Consider the following 14207-nt stretch of genomic DNA (forward strand, 5'->3'; position numbering starts at 1 on the left):
AGGTTGCAGTGGAAATTTTGCAAATACAAGGTCAATGCATGCTCCTTGGATCGTGGTTGGTTTCATATGTTCATACGATATACGTGTGAGTGCATATCTAAAAGCCAAATGTTGGATAAGCCAACTATTGCTCTTGTCTGCGATTTCAACGTTGAAATCTCTAACGAGTATGAACGGGACATCCTTGTATTATGCTTAAATCCTATTACATACAAGCATCACCAACTACAACTACCACCATCTAGTTCCACATACAAGTACCACCATCGGTGGCACATACCTGCTCTAGAGCGGGTATGGGCCACCGGTGGCTACGTACATCACCAACAACAAACTGCGTGGGATGTACAGACCCACGGCCTAAGGAGCTTCGCCACTAAAAGAAGAATTTTCGATTACTCGAAGCCTGGTAGTGTTGCCGAATGCGTCGATTCCTTGTCGAAGGGTATCACTAGCCCCTTCAGGAGTTAGCGGGTTGTTCATGGCGCCATTGTTGTTTTATCTCATGAGTTCAGTATCCTCGTGTCTTGTAAACGGTTCTTATTGATCGATGAGATAAACAATGTTCTCTGTAAAGGGAGGATTGGTGGTGCTTCTGAGTTTTGTCCAAAATAGGTAACAAACCAAAACAAGTCAGAGCCATTGCTCTTGGTTTGACTATAAATGAAAATTTAGACAAATGAGCAGACCGGGTGAAGGTATAAAGGTTTCCCTTTTAATGCGTTTTTTAAGAAAGTATACAGCGTATGTTTCGCAATATTGCGTAGAAGAATTATATCACAGCATATATCGAGTTTCGTTCGAACTCAGCTTGAAGCGTAAGTTATGATGATAAGTATAGTTTAACGGCCCAAAACCAGCATATGATTATGAGAGACGCCGTAGTGGAGGGCTCCGGAAATTTCGACCATTTTGGGTTCCTTAAGGTGCACCCTAATCTGAGCACACGGCCCTACAACATTTCCGCCTCCATCGGAAATGCAGCCGCTGCAGCTGGGATTTGATCCCACGACCTACGAGTAGGCAGCCGAGTACCTTAGCCACTACACCACCGTGGTGGGGCAAGCGTTAAGTTAATACGACCCTGTTGGGGTTATACTTCGCTCAAGAAGTGTTCTCTATTTCTTGATAAATGTGGATAACGTGCAATGCCCGCCTGTCATTAAAATCGAGAATTCGATGAAACCTCGTCTGGTTGAATTGAAACATGATGAAAAAAGAAGGTATAGACCTACCAAATAAAAGTTTTAAAGAAAAAAAATGTTGCGGCTTCCGTACGGAAGCCTTTATCACAATGAGGCCATACGATTAGAAGTGCCTCTTAAGTTGGCTTCAGCATGTGACCTCAATAGGCTTCAGCACATGTCCTTGCGTCACGCGCTGAAGCCTACTTAAGGGACACTCTAGTCGTTCGGCCTCATTGTGATTACGCAAGCCACAAAGTCTTCTTTCAAGCTTTCATTTGGTTTTGTGCTCTTTTACATCAAGCCTTTCATTACAGATGTTGAGCCTTTGCACGACGCGATGTGCCAACACGTTCTGATATGGTGCTTGAAGCATGCTACGTGTGATCCTATAAAGATGATACAGCTCACCTCTCTTCTGTTTTGTCTGTCTGCTTGGCCATTGTTTCTTTTTTCGTAATGCGCTATACCAGTTACCAACTCGCGCAGTCTACAATAATTGCCGCTCTGTTGTTTTATTTGAAGGTTTTAAGCAGTGATAATGTGTTACCGCTGTTCCACCTTACCTTTTCTGGCAGGGCAAGATCCTTGCAGGTGACATTCGGAATTGTGCGTATCCGCAACGGCACAAATTTCTAGTGGCATTTACTGAAGTAGAGTTCACAGAGCATTTCAAGAACAATCGTGATGCCCTGCCAGCGGAAGTGAGCGTCATGGATACCATAACCAAGTGTTTTTCAACAGCGATGATTTCAACCGCCACTTTTTAAATATTGTGGGGCTATACCGAGTACAAAGACATGGGCTACATTTTAAAAAAGTTCCACAGACAAGATTCAGCGCCTGTAGATGTTAGGATAACATTCGATGGGTTTCGTACCAGAGTGTTCTTATTAACCCACAGCTTAATTTTTAAAAAATTAGGAATGGCGTTACGCGAAGCAAACCTAGTAAACTGTGTTCCCAATATACTGGACTAGCCACCACTATTTTTTTTGTTAACCGGACTGAAATAATAAGCTATATTCATAGTTGTAACTCTACCAGTATTCACGTAATTATCAGTGTCATTAAAGAGTGTGTAGACATGTTCAAATGACATTTACTTGTCATTTCTAACGTGCTAACTACGCCATAAATTTTTCCGGTTTTGCGTGGTAAATTTTCTGGCTCTGAGTGCACAGTATTAAACTTTTCCGGAACACCATGATTAGACACATATGTCTCTAGTGTGAAGTGTACAGCCTAATCATGGAGTTCGAGACACAAACAGATACTTCCTTTGATCCTGCTTTGTCACGCTTTTACGAAATTTATTGTCTTCACTTTTATAAATACGTATCTGTTCAATAAAAAATATTCACATTTTGTAGGTTTTCGGTGCTGAAACCAATGAAGCACGGTGCAATGAAGGGCTCCATACATTTAGACTTCTTGGTGTTCTTTAACGTGCACAGATATCACTCAGCACATGGTCCGCTAGCTTTTCGCCTCAATCAAAAATGTCATCGCTTGGGTTGAGATAGAGCCCGCGGCTTTTAAATCACCAGCCGAGCACCCTAATCACTACAGCAACGTGACTAGCAATAGCGAAATTCCTGTGTGAGCGCAGGTGCTCTCTTCCGCCCATTATCTTTGCGCATGTTCAGCGTGCTTAAAGCTACTAGTAATCTATAATGAACATTTTGCCAGGCGACTCTGAAAGCTTGTAACAATATATTATATATATATATATATATATATATATATATATATATATATATATATATATATATATATATATATATATATATATATATATATATATATATATATATATATATATATATAGGTGTGTGTGTGTGTGTGTGTGTGTGTTTGTGTGTGTTTAACTTTATATATAAGAAGAGACTATAAGTCTATATTTCAAAAGTATTTCTTACCACAGGAATCTTGGATTCTCGGTAACGCTCGTAGGCAAAGGCCGTAAGCGCACCAATGAAGTACGGGCCGACGTGTGTATGCGGCAGCAGGTACACCCAGCGGTTCATTATGAGAGCGAACCTGCGCACATTTAAACTTATCAAATATTCCTACATAACATACATAACAGCCAAAATGAAGGCAAGTGACAAAAAAATTTAAACAGGAATTGGGAGTACGGCAGATGACACTGACACACCCGAGGTGCTAACCCTCGATTGGTGAAAGTTATTGAGAGGTAAAATTGTGGCACAGCAAAAAAAAATATACAGGAATATTTGCTGCAAACACAAAAATTTCCCTATTCCCTCTCTTAGATAAGAGCACTGCATGTGCGGCAGGTGCACGCAGGTGATGCGGAAAAATTGTGCACATACATGATAAAGGTGCATTTTGATTGAGCGACTTAAAGCTACGAGCTTCCCTGGCTCGTTATTGACAGCAGTCTCCAAAGCGCTTTTTACGGAAAGCAAAGCAAAAATGCACTAGAGTAATCACCGGGAATCATGAAGACACTTGAGTTGTAAGACCAGTCGTGATTACTTACATTATAGCTTGAAAATTGTTGCAGGCTGGTACAGAGTACCAATCGCCTTTTCCACGCACGTTAAGCTCTCTCAGCTATGCCCAAGAATTGAGCCGGAAGAGGCTAGTCAGATATCACAACAAACTTGGCACCACACACGGGATATGTGCCAAAAGCGTGGTGTATGAAACTCCCCTTTCTTATGGAATATCACGCATTGGGCTAAGGAACGCTGCGCAAATGAGCGAGCCTGGGAGCATGAACAAAATCTAGCGAGAGATGGCTTGGCGCATATGCCAATGCGCCGTAAAACCTAAAAGTGTCAGCCACATTTTAAAGAGATGAAAATTTCAGGCAGAAAAATGTCTCAGACTGCACATGATGTAATGGAAGCGAATACCATATAAAAAAGGAACAAGTTATATCGGTGGTACCTCTGTTGCATTGTACGTATCGGACAAGAGATCGCTTCATCACTGGACAGGATCCATTTTCATTCGATGGCGCATGTGCGTTGTCTGCTTATTTTTGTGTTAACGTCCATAACAATGCAGTTGGGAGTGCCGCTCGTCCCATTGTCGTGTTTCTCACTTCTGCATGTGTTTCAATTCACGGCAAAGTTACCTCTTTAAGGGACGAACCTGCTTGCAAATTGAAAATGATATCCTGTTAAAAGTATCACTCACTGGAATCTTCTACCATATCGGAAGCTGTGGAGAAGGATAAATCTTTTTTTTTTGTTTTCAAGTTTGTCGCAGCTCCTCTGCTGTAACCTTTTCGGTCTAAGCGAGGAAATGTCTGAATAACGAAGGCAAACACAAGCAAGCCGGATGAAGAATACTGTTGTACGGGCGGAAGGCACCGCCGCTACACTCTTTCCTTCTTTCTTTTCGTTTTTTTTAATGTGGCTCGATTTCCTGGCACTCGGTGCGGTAAGAGGTTTCCGAAATTTTCCTGAAGAAACCGCTATGCGTTCTTCCGTAAGCGACCCGAAATGGGGCCGCTCGGGCTATTCTTGCTTCAAAGTGTTTCCATAAAACACCTCAGTGGTGACGTACTCGTTCTAGACGTCGTGACATGCCCCATCATGAAAGGACACGGTGTCTTTCACCGTGAGGTTGGCATGTTCTGCAAGGAGGCCATTTCTGTGCCAATTTTAGAGGGAGGCATCGACTTGTTTCGCACCATACTGATATATTAGGTTGTTAATGGTGCGTGAAGCTCTTCAGGAATACTTATCACTACGTAGAGCAATATATCAAAAGTAACGTACTCATTAGAAAAAAAAGGTACGTGTGCGGTGGAAGCATGACGTACAACTGTGAATTGGGTCCTCGCTTAAACAATGTGTTTTTTTTTCAGTAGTGATTATGTGGACACTCACGACAGGTTTGTGAAATAGTTGTCACTTTAACCGCCATTTTCGTCTAACAAATACGAATTCATAGCTCCCCGCGTATTGTATGTTCAACCATCGAGTAAAAGCTCGCGAGCGCTGGAGGCGAACGCGGCTAGCATGTGGGCCACGTTCGTATGCTTCAGTGCATGCAGTTTTTATTAAAGTTGCAGTGCATGGTAATTTATGGCATACCCGTATTTTAGAAGCCGGGAGTGTTACACTTAACTTGATATACATGTCATGGAATTTTAAGGGTGATGTCGAAACTGACGGTGCCCGATACGAAGGAAACTTGACCTCTTTCTATACCGTAATGCCGGAACTACACGTGACAAGGAAGTGGCGACATTCAAAATAAGACGCCCGAGGCAGACTCTTTGCTTTCGAAAATCGGCAAGCATTCTTAACTTCACTAGTAGCCCCGCCGCGGTGGTCTAGTGGCTAAGGTACTCGGCTGCTGACCCGCAAATCGCGGGATCGAATCCCGGCAGCGGCGGCTGCATTTCTGATGGAGGCGGAAACGTTTTAGGCCTGTGTGCTCAGATTTGGGTGCACGTTAAAGAACCCCAGGTGGTCTAAGTCTCAGGAGCCCTCCGCTACGGCGACTCATAATGATATGGTGGTATTGGGGCGTTAAACCCCACATATCTATCAATCAAACTTCACTAGTAGATATAGCTCAGTGTTTAGTTGTGGTGTCTGGTGCTTATCAGTGTCTTTGATAAGCTATGGATGACCTGCATTGACGTCATTGAAAGCGGCATGTTGGTGAACCTCGTGGTATACGCAAGGTTTGTGACGTCATGCGCTAAAGTTGTCGTTATATCACTCGCAAAGTTTTTTTTTAGGGGCGAAGCTCCTTAAGGCATGGGCTGTGCGTCCCCTGTATGTAGCCACCTCTAGTTTAGTTCTTGCAGTGTTCACTAGATGGCGGTACCGTCTCCTGTATGTAGCCACCTCTCGTTTAGTTCTTGTAGTGTTTACTAGATGGCGGTACTTGTAGCTGCGGTACTGTAGCTGGAGGGAGGGAGGGAGCAAACCAGCAGCCGTGACTCACGCTAGTCACCTAGTCAGCAGCCAGGTGCAGGTTTCAGAAGGAACGTCTGAACAGGTCATCATCGCCGGTGACTCAAATTTAGTCCGATGCGCAGCGGCAATCAAAGAAAGGGTGAAAGGCGACAAGAGAGTTGCGATAGGGACGTTCCCAGGACAAACGCTGGGGACAGTAATGAGTCAAGCGGGTGAACAACTCGCAGCTAAAGCTAACAATCGTAACCTCGTTGTAATTGCGGGAGGGTTAAATGACGTCCTGAAAAAAGAATCGTCAGGACTAGCGACGACCTTGGCGAAAGGGGTGGATGACATGCGCGCCGTGTCCCCCCAGGTGCAAATTGTAGTATGCACAGTACCGGAAGTACCAGTACGCAACGTCAACCTGCAAAGAGCGGTTGTCGACGCAAACAAAGAGATATGGCGAATTAGTCGAGAGAAGGGTTTCGAGGTAGTGGATTTAAACAGGGAAGTGCACAGGTGGGGTGGATTCCAAAGAGACAAGATTCATTTCGATAAGAGGCTTGGACACGAGGTGGGCTGGCGACTGGCAGGACGCGCAGTAGCTTTTTTGGGGGGCTCACGGGCCCTTCGGAGTCCGGGGTAGCTCGTAACAGGGAAAACAACCAGGAGGACGCTTTGACAGGTAGAATTGCGAAAAACCAGAAAAAAGGTAAAAGAAAAAGGAAAAAGGCGCGTGTTGCAATTAGTTACATAAACATGCAGGGTGGCAGAAAGAAGGCAAAATGGTTAGAGATTGAGGAGCAGTTAAACAAAGAACAGATAGGCGTGTATGCGGTTACAGAAAAAAACCTTAGAGACTTGGAAGAGCCACCACATATTGAAAATTATGTTTGGGAAGGGTGTAACAGGACCATATCGGAAAGGAAAGGTGGGGGTGTAGGAATGCTAATTCATCGCGGAGCCAAATGGGTTAGAGTGAAACAGACGTGTTCAGAGCACCTCTGGGTTCTGGGCACAGTAGGTGGAAAGGAAACGTGGCTAGGGGTAGCCTACTTGTGGACGGGGAATAACTGCAGAGAAAAGAATAAGGAGATAGTGGATTGCATGAGTGCGGATATTAAGGAATTTGGTAATGGGGCCGAAATCATCCTTCTAGGGGACATGAATGCCCACATACATGACCTTGACGGATATTCAGACACCAATGGGAAGTTATTACTAGATCTTTGCGAGCAACATAGTCTGGAGATAGTTAACACGGGGCCTAAATGTGACGGCCAGATCACATGGGAAGTCGGAAACAAGCAATGAAGTATTGATTATTGTCTCATGACTGAAGGAATTTACCACAAACTGACAGAAATGAGGATAGACGAGGAAGGCATTAACAGCTTGGGTAGTGATCATAAACGAATAACATTACAAATGGGATACGAAACTGAAAATATGAGCATGGAATCAAAGTCTGGCAGCTCGTATTTAAATGACAAACAAATAATAAATATAGCCGCAAGAGTCGAGGAAGAAGTAGGCGAAATACCAGGCAAGGACTGGGAGTATAGTGAGCTGTTACATCTAATGACGAAGGAGATAGGGAAAGAGAAGAAAACTGTTTGCTGGAAAGGAAAAAGGAAGCCAAAAAGTTGGTGGAACAAGGAAATCCGGGAGGCGATTGAGAAGCGACGCGAAGCATCACGGGAGCATAGAAAGGCAAAAAAGGAGAAGCGGCCGCAGGACGAAGTCAAAAAAGTATGGGAAATATATTTAGAGAAAAAATCCCTTGTACAGAAATTGGTAGAGGCAAAAATTAAAGGTGAAAGTGAACGCTGGATGACAGAGATACACGAAAAAAAGGAGGCCGCGCCTAGGATTTTTTGGAGCCACATAAAGACGCTAGGTAGGAAGTCTGTCACAACGCAACAACATATTCTAGATGAAGGAGGAAATCAATTGGAAGGGTACGAAGCGCTAGGTTACATCCAAAAGGTAACAGCCGATTCGTTTCAAAAGAGCGTCCAGGGGATCTCCCCGGTGAGTAAAAGTGTGGCGGAGAAAGCAACAGAGGAAGAGCTAGTACTTGATAATTTCAACTGGAAAAAGGCCGAAGGAAAAATTCCAAAGCGCACTGCCGCGGGTTTAGATGGGATTCCCGTTAGCCTCATTAACGAACTAGGACCTAACACTAAAGAAGCATTGTTAAAAGCAGTAGAAAAAAGCTTAAAGGACGGACAAATACCGGACAGTTGGCGACAAAGTAGAATGAACTTAATCTATAAAGGCAAGGGAGAAAAGGACAAGATTCGCTCGTATAGACCACTAACCATTACATCGGTACTATACAGGTTGGCGATGCAAGCAGTAAAAATGAAAATAGAAACATGGGCCGAACATAACGATATTTTGGGAGAACTTCAGAACGGATTTCGAGTCGACAGGCGGTTAGACGATAACCTGTTTGTTCTCACTCAGTGTATAGAAATATCTAAAATAGAGAATAGGCCCTTGTACGTGGCTTTTCTAGACATCACTGGGGCATACGACAACGTTAATCAGGAAATTTTGTGGGATATATTGAAAGGAATGGGCATGGGCGACGACTGTATACAGCTTTTGAGGGAGATATACCGAGAAAATACAGTTTGCATAGAGTGGGAAGGAATGCGTAGCAAAGAGAACGTTGAGGTTAGCAGGGGGCTGAGACAGGGATGTCCTTTGTCCCCGCTGTTATTCATGCTGTACATGGTGAGTATGGAAAAAGCGCTAGAAGGTAGCAACATTGGTTTTAACCTGTCACACAAACAGGGCGGCATGATGATTGAGCAGAAGCTTCCAGGTTTATTTTATGCGGACGATATCGTCTTATTTGCGGACAGTCGAGATGATATACAGCAGCTGGCGAATATATGCGGAAGGGAAGGTGAAGCTCTTGGACTAGGATTCAGTGTAACGAAGTGTGGATTGATGGTATTCAATGATCCCTGTGATCAGACGGTGTCCATACAAGGCCAAGAAATACCGAGGGTAAGTGAATACAAGTACCTTGGAGTATGGGTAAATGAGAGTGATAGATACATGGAGGTACAGGAAAAAGCCTCGGCAGCAAAAGGAAAGAGGAATGCGGCCATAATGAAGCACAGAGCGTTGTGGGGATACAATAGGTATGAGGTGCTTCGAGGTCTGTGGAAGGGTGTAATGGTTCCAGGGCTTACTTTTGGGAACTCAGTGGTGTGCATGAGGGCAGAGGTGCAATCGGGAATGGATGTAAATCAAAGGACTGTGGGACGCCTCGCGTTGGGTGCTCACGGGAAGACGACAAACGAGGCTGTAAAGGGCGATATGGGGTGGGCAGGTTTTGAGGCGAGGGAAGCGCAGAGCAAAATAAGGTTCGAAGAAAGGCTAAGAAATATGAAGGAGAGTAGATGGGCAGAGAAGGTGTTCCAATATTTGTATAGGAAGAGCGTGGACACACAGTGGAGAAAAAGAACTAGAAGACTCACTAGTAAATATACGGCTGGTATTGTAAGCCATATGTCAACAAAGAGCGTTAAGGGAAAAGTCAGGGAGGCGGAGAGGATTTACTGGATGGCAGCTATGGAGAAAAAACCGGCTTTGAGTAACTACCGAAAGGGCAAAAATGAAATAAGGAGGGAGGCATTTTACGATAATTCAAGGGGAAGCGCTTTACTGTTTGAAGCGAGATCGGGTTGCCTTAGAACGCGTAGTTATAAAGCAAGATTCAGTAAAGAAGAAGAACAATGCACATGCTGCGGGAAAGACAAGGAAACGGCGGAGCATGTTCTGATTGAATGTGGAGATATCCACCCAGGTGTACGTTTGGGCACGAGCCTACAGGAAGCCTTGGGTTTTAGGGACAACAATGGAAAGCTGAACACACCCGCGATTGAAATAAGTAAGAGACGGTTAGAGTATTGGTGGCAGAAAATTAGAGAGAAAGGACAAAAATAAATATTGGAAAAATAAAATATGGACAGTGTGCCGTAAATGGCAAAGAACTTAAGCTGAAAATTTACCTTTTTTTTCCATTAAGATAGAATTTATCGAAGTAGAGGCATTAGGCCAACATAAAAAAAGAAAAAAGTTTTTTTTTTTTTTGTCGAGCCTGGTGGCATACTTGTCACCACCCCGTTATAAAGGGGACGCTCATAGCATCCATCCATCCATCCGATGAAAAGATGTTATAAACTAGATGGTGGTACTTGTAGTTGATGAAAGATGCGAAATATAAAATAGGAATGTCACATATGGCGCGTGTCATTGGTTGAAGGCAATCGTTCGATCTAGTGCGGCGACGTACGGTAGGGGGAGCGAAGTAATAAAATCGAGTGGGCAAAATGTACAGAGCATTCATGGTTTACCAGGTTTACCTCCGGAGCTTCGCCCACTCATCATCATTGACTTCGTGGATATGGCGGCACTTTTTTGTTAGTGACGTAGACGCTAACAAAACTATGGCTGCATCGTTATCATGCTGAATCAGCGTCAAGCGTATTGTATTTTTGCTGTCTCTGCGTCATCAAGCCCATACGCTGGTGAACCAGCACATCATGGAGCCGCGACCGTGACGTCCCGGGCAACCGATCTATAAACAGGCGCGAAAAGCTATGTCACCTGTGTGAAATTACAGTCCCGCAGCGGCTGCCCTCCCCGTTTTGTCGTTCAATACCTAAAGTAATAAAAAAAATCTGGTGCTATGTTTCACAGGAACAAAAAAGGTTGATACTGCGCTTCTCTCGCATACAACTCTGAAGAAGCAGATAAGCACCAAAGGTAAGCCGATCCACCGATGCGAGCGAAGTGACGGGCCGGTTTCCACGAACCCCACGACGCGCGTTTTTTCAAAGTTAATCACTTACTTGACCCGTGCAGTTCCGGTTTCACGCAACAGAATAGGTGACCAGTAAAGGAGTGAGAGATTGTGGGATGCACCGTCTGCTACCGGCTTCCGGTTCGAGAAGAGTAGACGACGGTGAACCGCTTCGCAGCAAGCCTCAGATTATTCGGGATTCGCGCATGCGGTTGCCCATTTATCTTCGTCCTGATAAACTATTTGTTGAGCCGATGGCTGCTCCAACTCGAGCGTGAAAGACAAATGCATAAATCAATCGCCACGAAAAGAAGAAAGAAAAATGAGGTAAGCCGCGGCTGTGAAGAGAGCCATGGCGACAGGTAGCCTTTCAGTATACACAGAACGTTAAATTAAGAGTGCTCGAAAACAATTTTATCACGGATACATGGGTATTTTACACTAAAAAAGCTTACGTATTAATTCGCTGCGAATATTATATTGAGAAATAAATTGCCGCGCACGCGCGCCTAGCAAAGATAACATGGGAATGCGCGGGTGAAATCTACTTGCCATACGAGATGAGCACCCATCGCACCTATATATGTGACAAAAAAGGCAAAAGCTTTACTGAAGAGTAAATTTACACGAATCGCTGGATGAGTGCATTTGCGCTTATCTTGGTCAAACTGTGCGCCAAGAAGGCAAGCAAAGCAATAAGTGGGTTAATTAAGCGCAGGGTTTAGATTATTCAGCGCCGCCTATGTCTGACTGTGTTGTTTAAGTGCCGCCGTGCCACGCAGCTTAATCAAAATTAGCGTTTATATAAGCACCTGGTTTCAACTACGAAATGCATCTTATAGCGCGTGGAAGGCGAGAAAAAAAGATATATCAATTTGCTCAATAAGTGCTCTGCTTCATGCCGATCGACCGACAATGTCGACCGAAGCAGCGATCCGAAATGAACTTTCAGCACACTGCTACAGTCATCCCCGTCCCCTGAGATCTTTAAAATATTGATTTTTTTTATCTGCAGTAACGTATCATAGAATGAAAACTGTTTTCTGTATCGACTGAGCTGCTAGCCAAACTGGCAGTACCCCTGAGCAGCATAAATTCATTGCAGATCATCTAGTGCGATAACAAAGTTTCCTTACCGTTCATGGCTTTCGTAGCTTGTCATTGTCATATTCACGGTTAGCAAAAACAAAAAAATCAACTTCTAAAGCACTGACATCGCACGGAGAGGTGTGTGTTTTTTTTTTTTTTTCAACGGAGCGGTACAAAAATGCGCGCGTGCCGCCGCTAACTAGCGTGGCGCGTCGAACCGGAAGCCGTCGTATCCCACTGTTCCCTGCGATTGCTTATATTACCGGTCACCTATTGCCGTGTTCTGTGCGCGCTTGGCGCGATCAGTTTTAATATAATCCGTAAAATTTTATCATGAATATCTAGATTGACGTGCAACTTTCCTGATTTTTAAAAAAAGTCACAGTTTCGCCAAGAGGACGAAGCAATGATGTGACAGCAACATATTCGAATGTTTTACGAAACAAAGTTAGCGTTTTCAGGAGCAAAATGATTGTAGTAAACATGCGCTTGCTAGGAAACCAAGTTTCGTGCGGCGTGGCCATGGCGACACATTACGATATTATACAAAGTGAGGCTGGCAGTCAACTCTCTTAGATTTTATCTGACGTAACTCTACAAAAAGCGGGTATAAGAGAACACGGCCGTTCCAGGTACACCTTTGGCACCGTTTTCAATGCGAAGCATTTCTTAGCGAACTTCGGCGACTTTCAGCGTATCTATCTATCTATCTATCTATCTATCTATCTATCTATCTATCTATCTATCTATCTATCTATCTATCTATCTATCTATCTATCTATCTATCTATTTATCTATCTATTTATCTATCTATCTATCTATCTATCTATCTATCTATCTATCTATCTATCTATCTATCTATCTATCTATCTATCTATCTATCTAGCCGTTTACGTTTGGGTGCTCTCGTGGTCACCCCATTTACTTGGCCAGAAGCAAAATTAGCATGAGAGGGTAAGACGGTGTGACGAATACGACGCGCTTGTCAAGAAATGAATAATGTCACAATCCCGTCACGTACGTCATCAAACACTTCTGCCAGACAGTGGCACATACCCACGGGTGGGTAGGTGCCACTGGTAGGCGGGTATGTGCCCTAGGTGATTGACGCTTGGTATCTGCTCAGGAAATACGAGCACACACATGGGCAATTTTAATGCGCGAGTGGTGAGAAATACCCGACGTCGCTATACCATCGACCCGACTCGTCCCAGATGGAATCGAACGGAAGCATACTGGGTGCCAATGAGGCATTTTACCACAGGGCTAGGCCAGGTTTTGGAACAACTTTTTAAATAGATGTTAATCTTCGTGAAATGTTAATAGTGGTTTCAGTGCTTCCTACCCAATCTTATAAACATTATATATGTAATAATTTATTACAGCCGTCACATCGCGGTGTGGTAAGATGCCATGCGCTGAATTTGATTTGTGTATTGAGGTGTCCAGGGCAAGCTTCTTCGCGAGAATCAGCGCTTCGTATCTGCTTCTTGTGTTGCTAGTGCGCATGTTCCAGTTGGAATCGTTGCGCAAGTGCAAACAAGTGGTTATATAAACATCTGCAACTGTTCAACATATGTTTCTGTGTGTCAGATTTGTACATTAGCTTAGCATCGTTTCATGACGTGTCCCTCAATAAAAACTGCAATATGGTCACATTTCTCCCGCATGCTTCGCATAACGTGGATTTCCAGGAACGTGGAATCTGCCAATTTTTTTTTGTTTCTGTGTTGTGTTGGGAGCGCAGCCCGTAGAAGCTCCCACCCGCTACGGGGGCTCAAGAAGCGCGCTGATCATTGCTGCACGCCAATAAGCGCCCCCCCCCCTTCCATTGCCCGCTCGCAAAATTAGCGCGCGCGCAGACGACCACTGCCAAAAGGTGATGTTCGCTCCGGCAGAAAGAGGAGCTAAGCGCATCCTTCCACTCTAAGGCAAAATTACCCGTAAAATGAATAACGGAGCCCAATACGTACGCGCGATGAACGGATAGACCGTTTAGGAGCAACCACAGAGGGAAGCATGCCGCGCAAAACCATTGACCCTCGCATTTTAGAGCATCCCTTCACTCAACACTTCACCTTCACTTGAGAAAGCAGATTGGAGCGCCGTCTTCGGGCACGCCAAGTCACTGCATATCAGCGAAAATCTGCTGTGATTCTTGAGCTGCGCAGCGTCATTTTCAGCTGAGCGGTGGCGCAGTGCTCAGCT

At 44.3% G+C, this 14207-nt stretch overlaps 1 protein-coding gene across 1 annotated transcript in view; it reads right to left on the bottom strand.

The window, feature by feature from the left end:
• Window positions 1-14207, bottom strand: part of LOC119160819 (nose resistant to fluoxetine protein 6) — a 277772-nt gene that overhangs the window by 22965 nt on the left and 240600 nt on the right. The window contains exon 12 of the mRNA XM_037413067.2: window positions 3107-3227. Within this exon, the coding sequence (XP_037268964.2) occupies window positions 3107-3227 (121 nt within the window). The remainder of the gene's footprint in view (window positions 1-3106; window positions 3228-14207) is intronic.

The sequence above is a fragment of the Rhipicephalus microplus genome, chromosome X (assembly GCF_043290135.1).
Source record: "Rhipicephalus microplus isolate Deutch F79 chromosome X, USDA_Rmic, whole genome shotgun sequence".
In the NCBI taxonomy this organism is placed as follows: domain Eukaryota; kingdom Metazoa; phylum Arthropoda; class Arachnida; order Ixodida; family Ixodidae; genus Rhipicephalus; species Rhipicephalus microplus.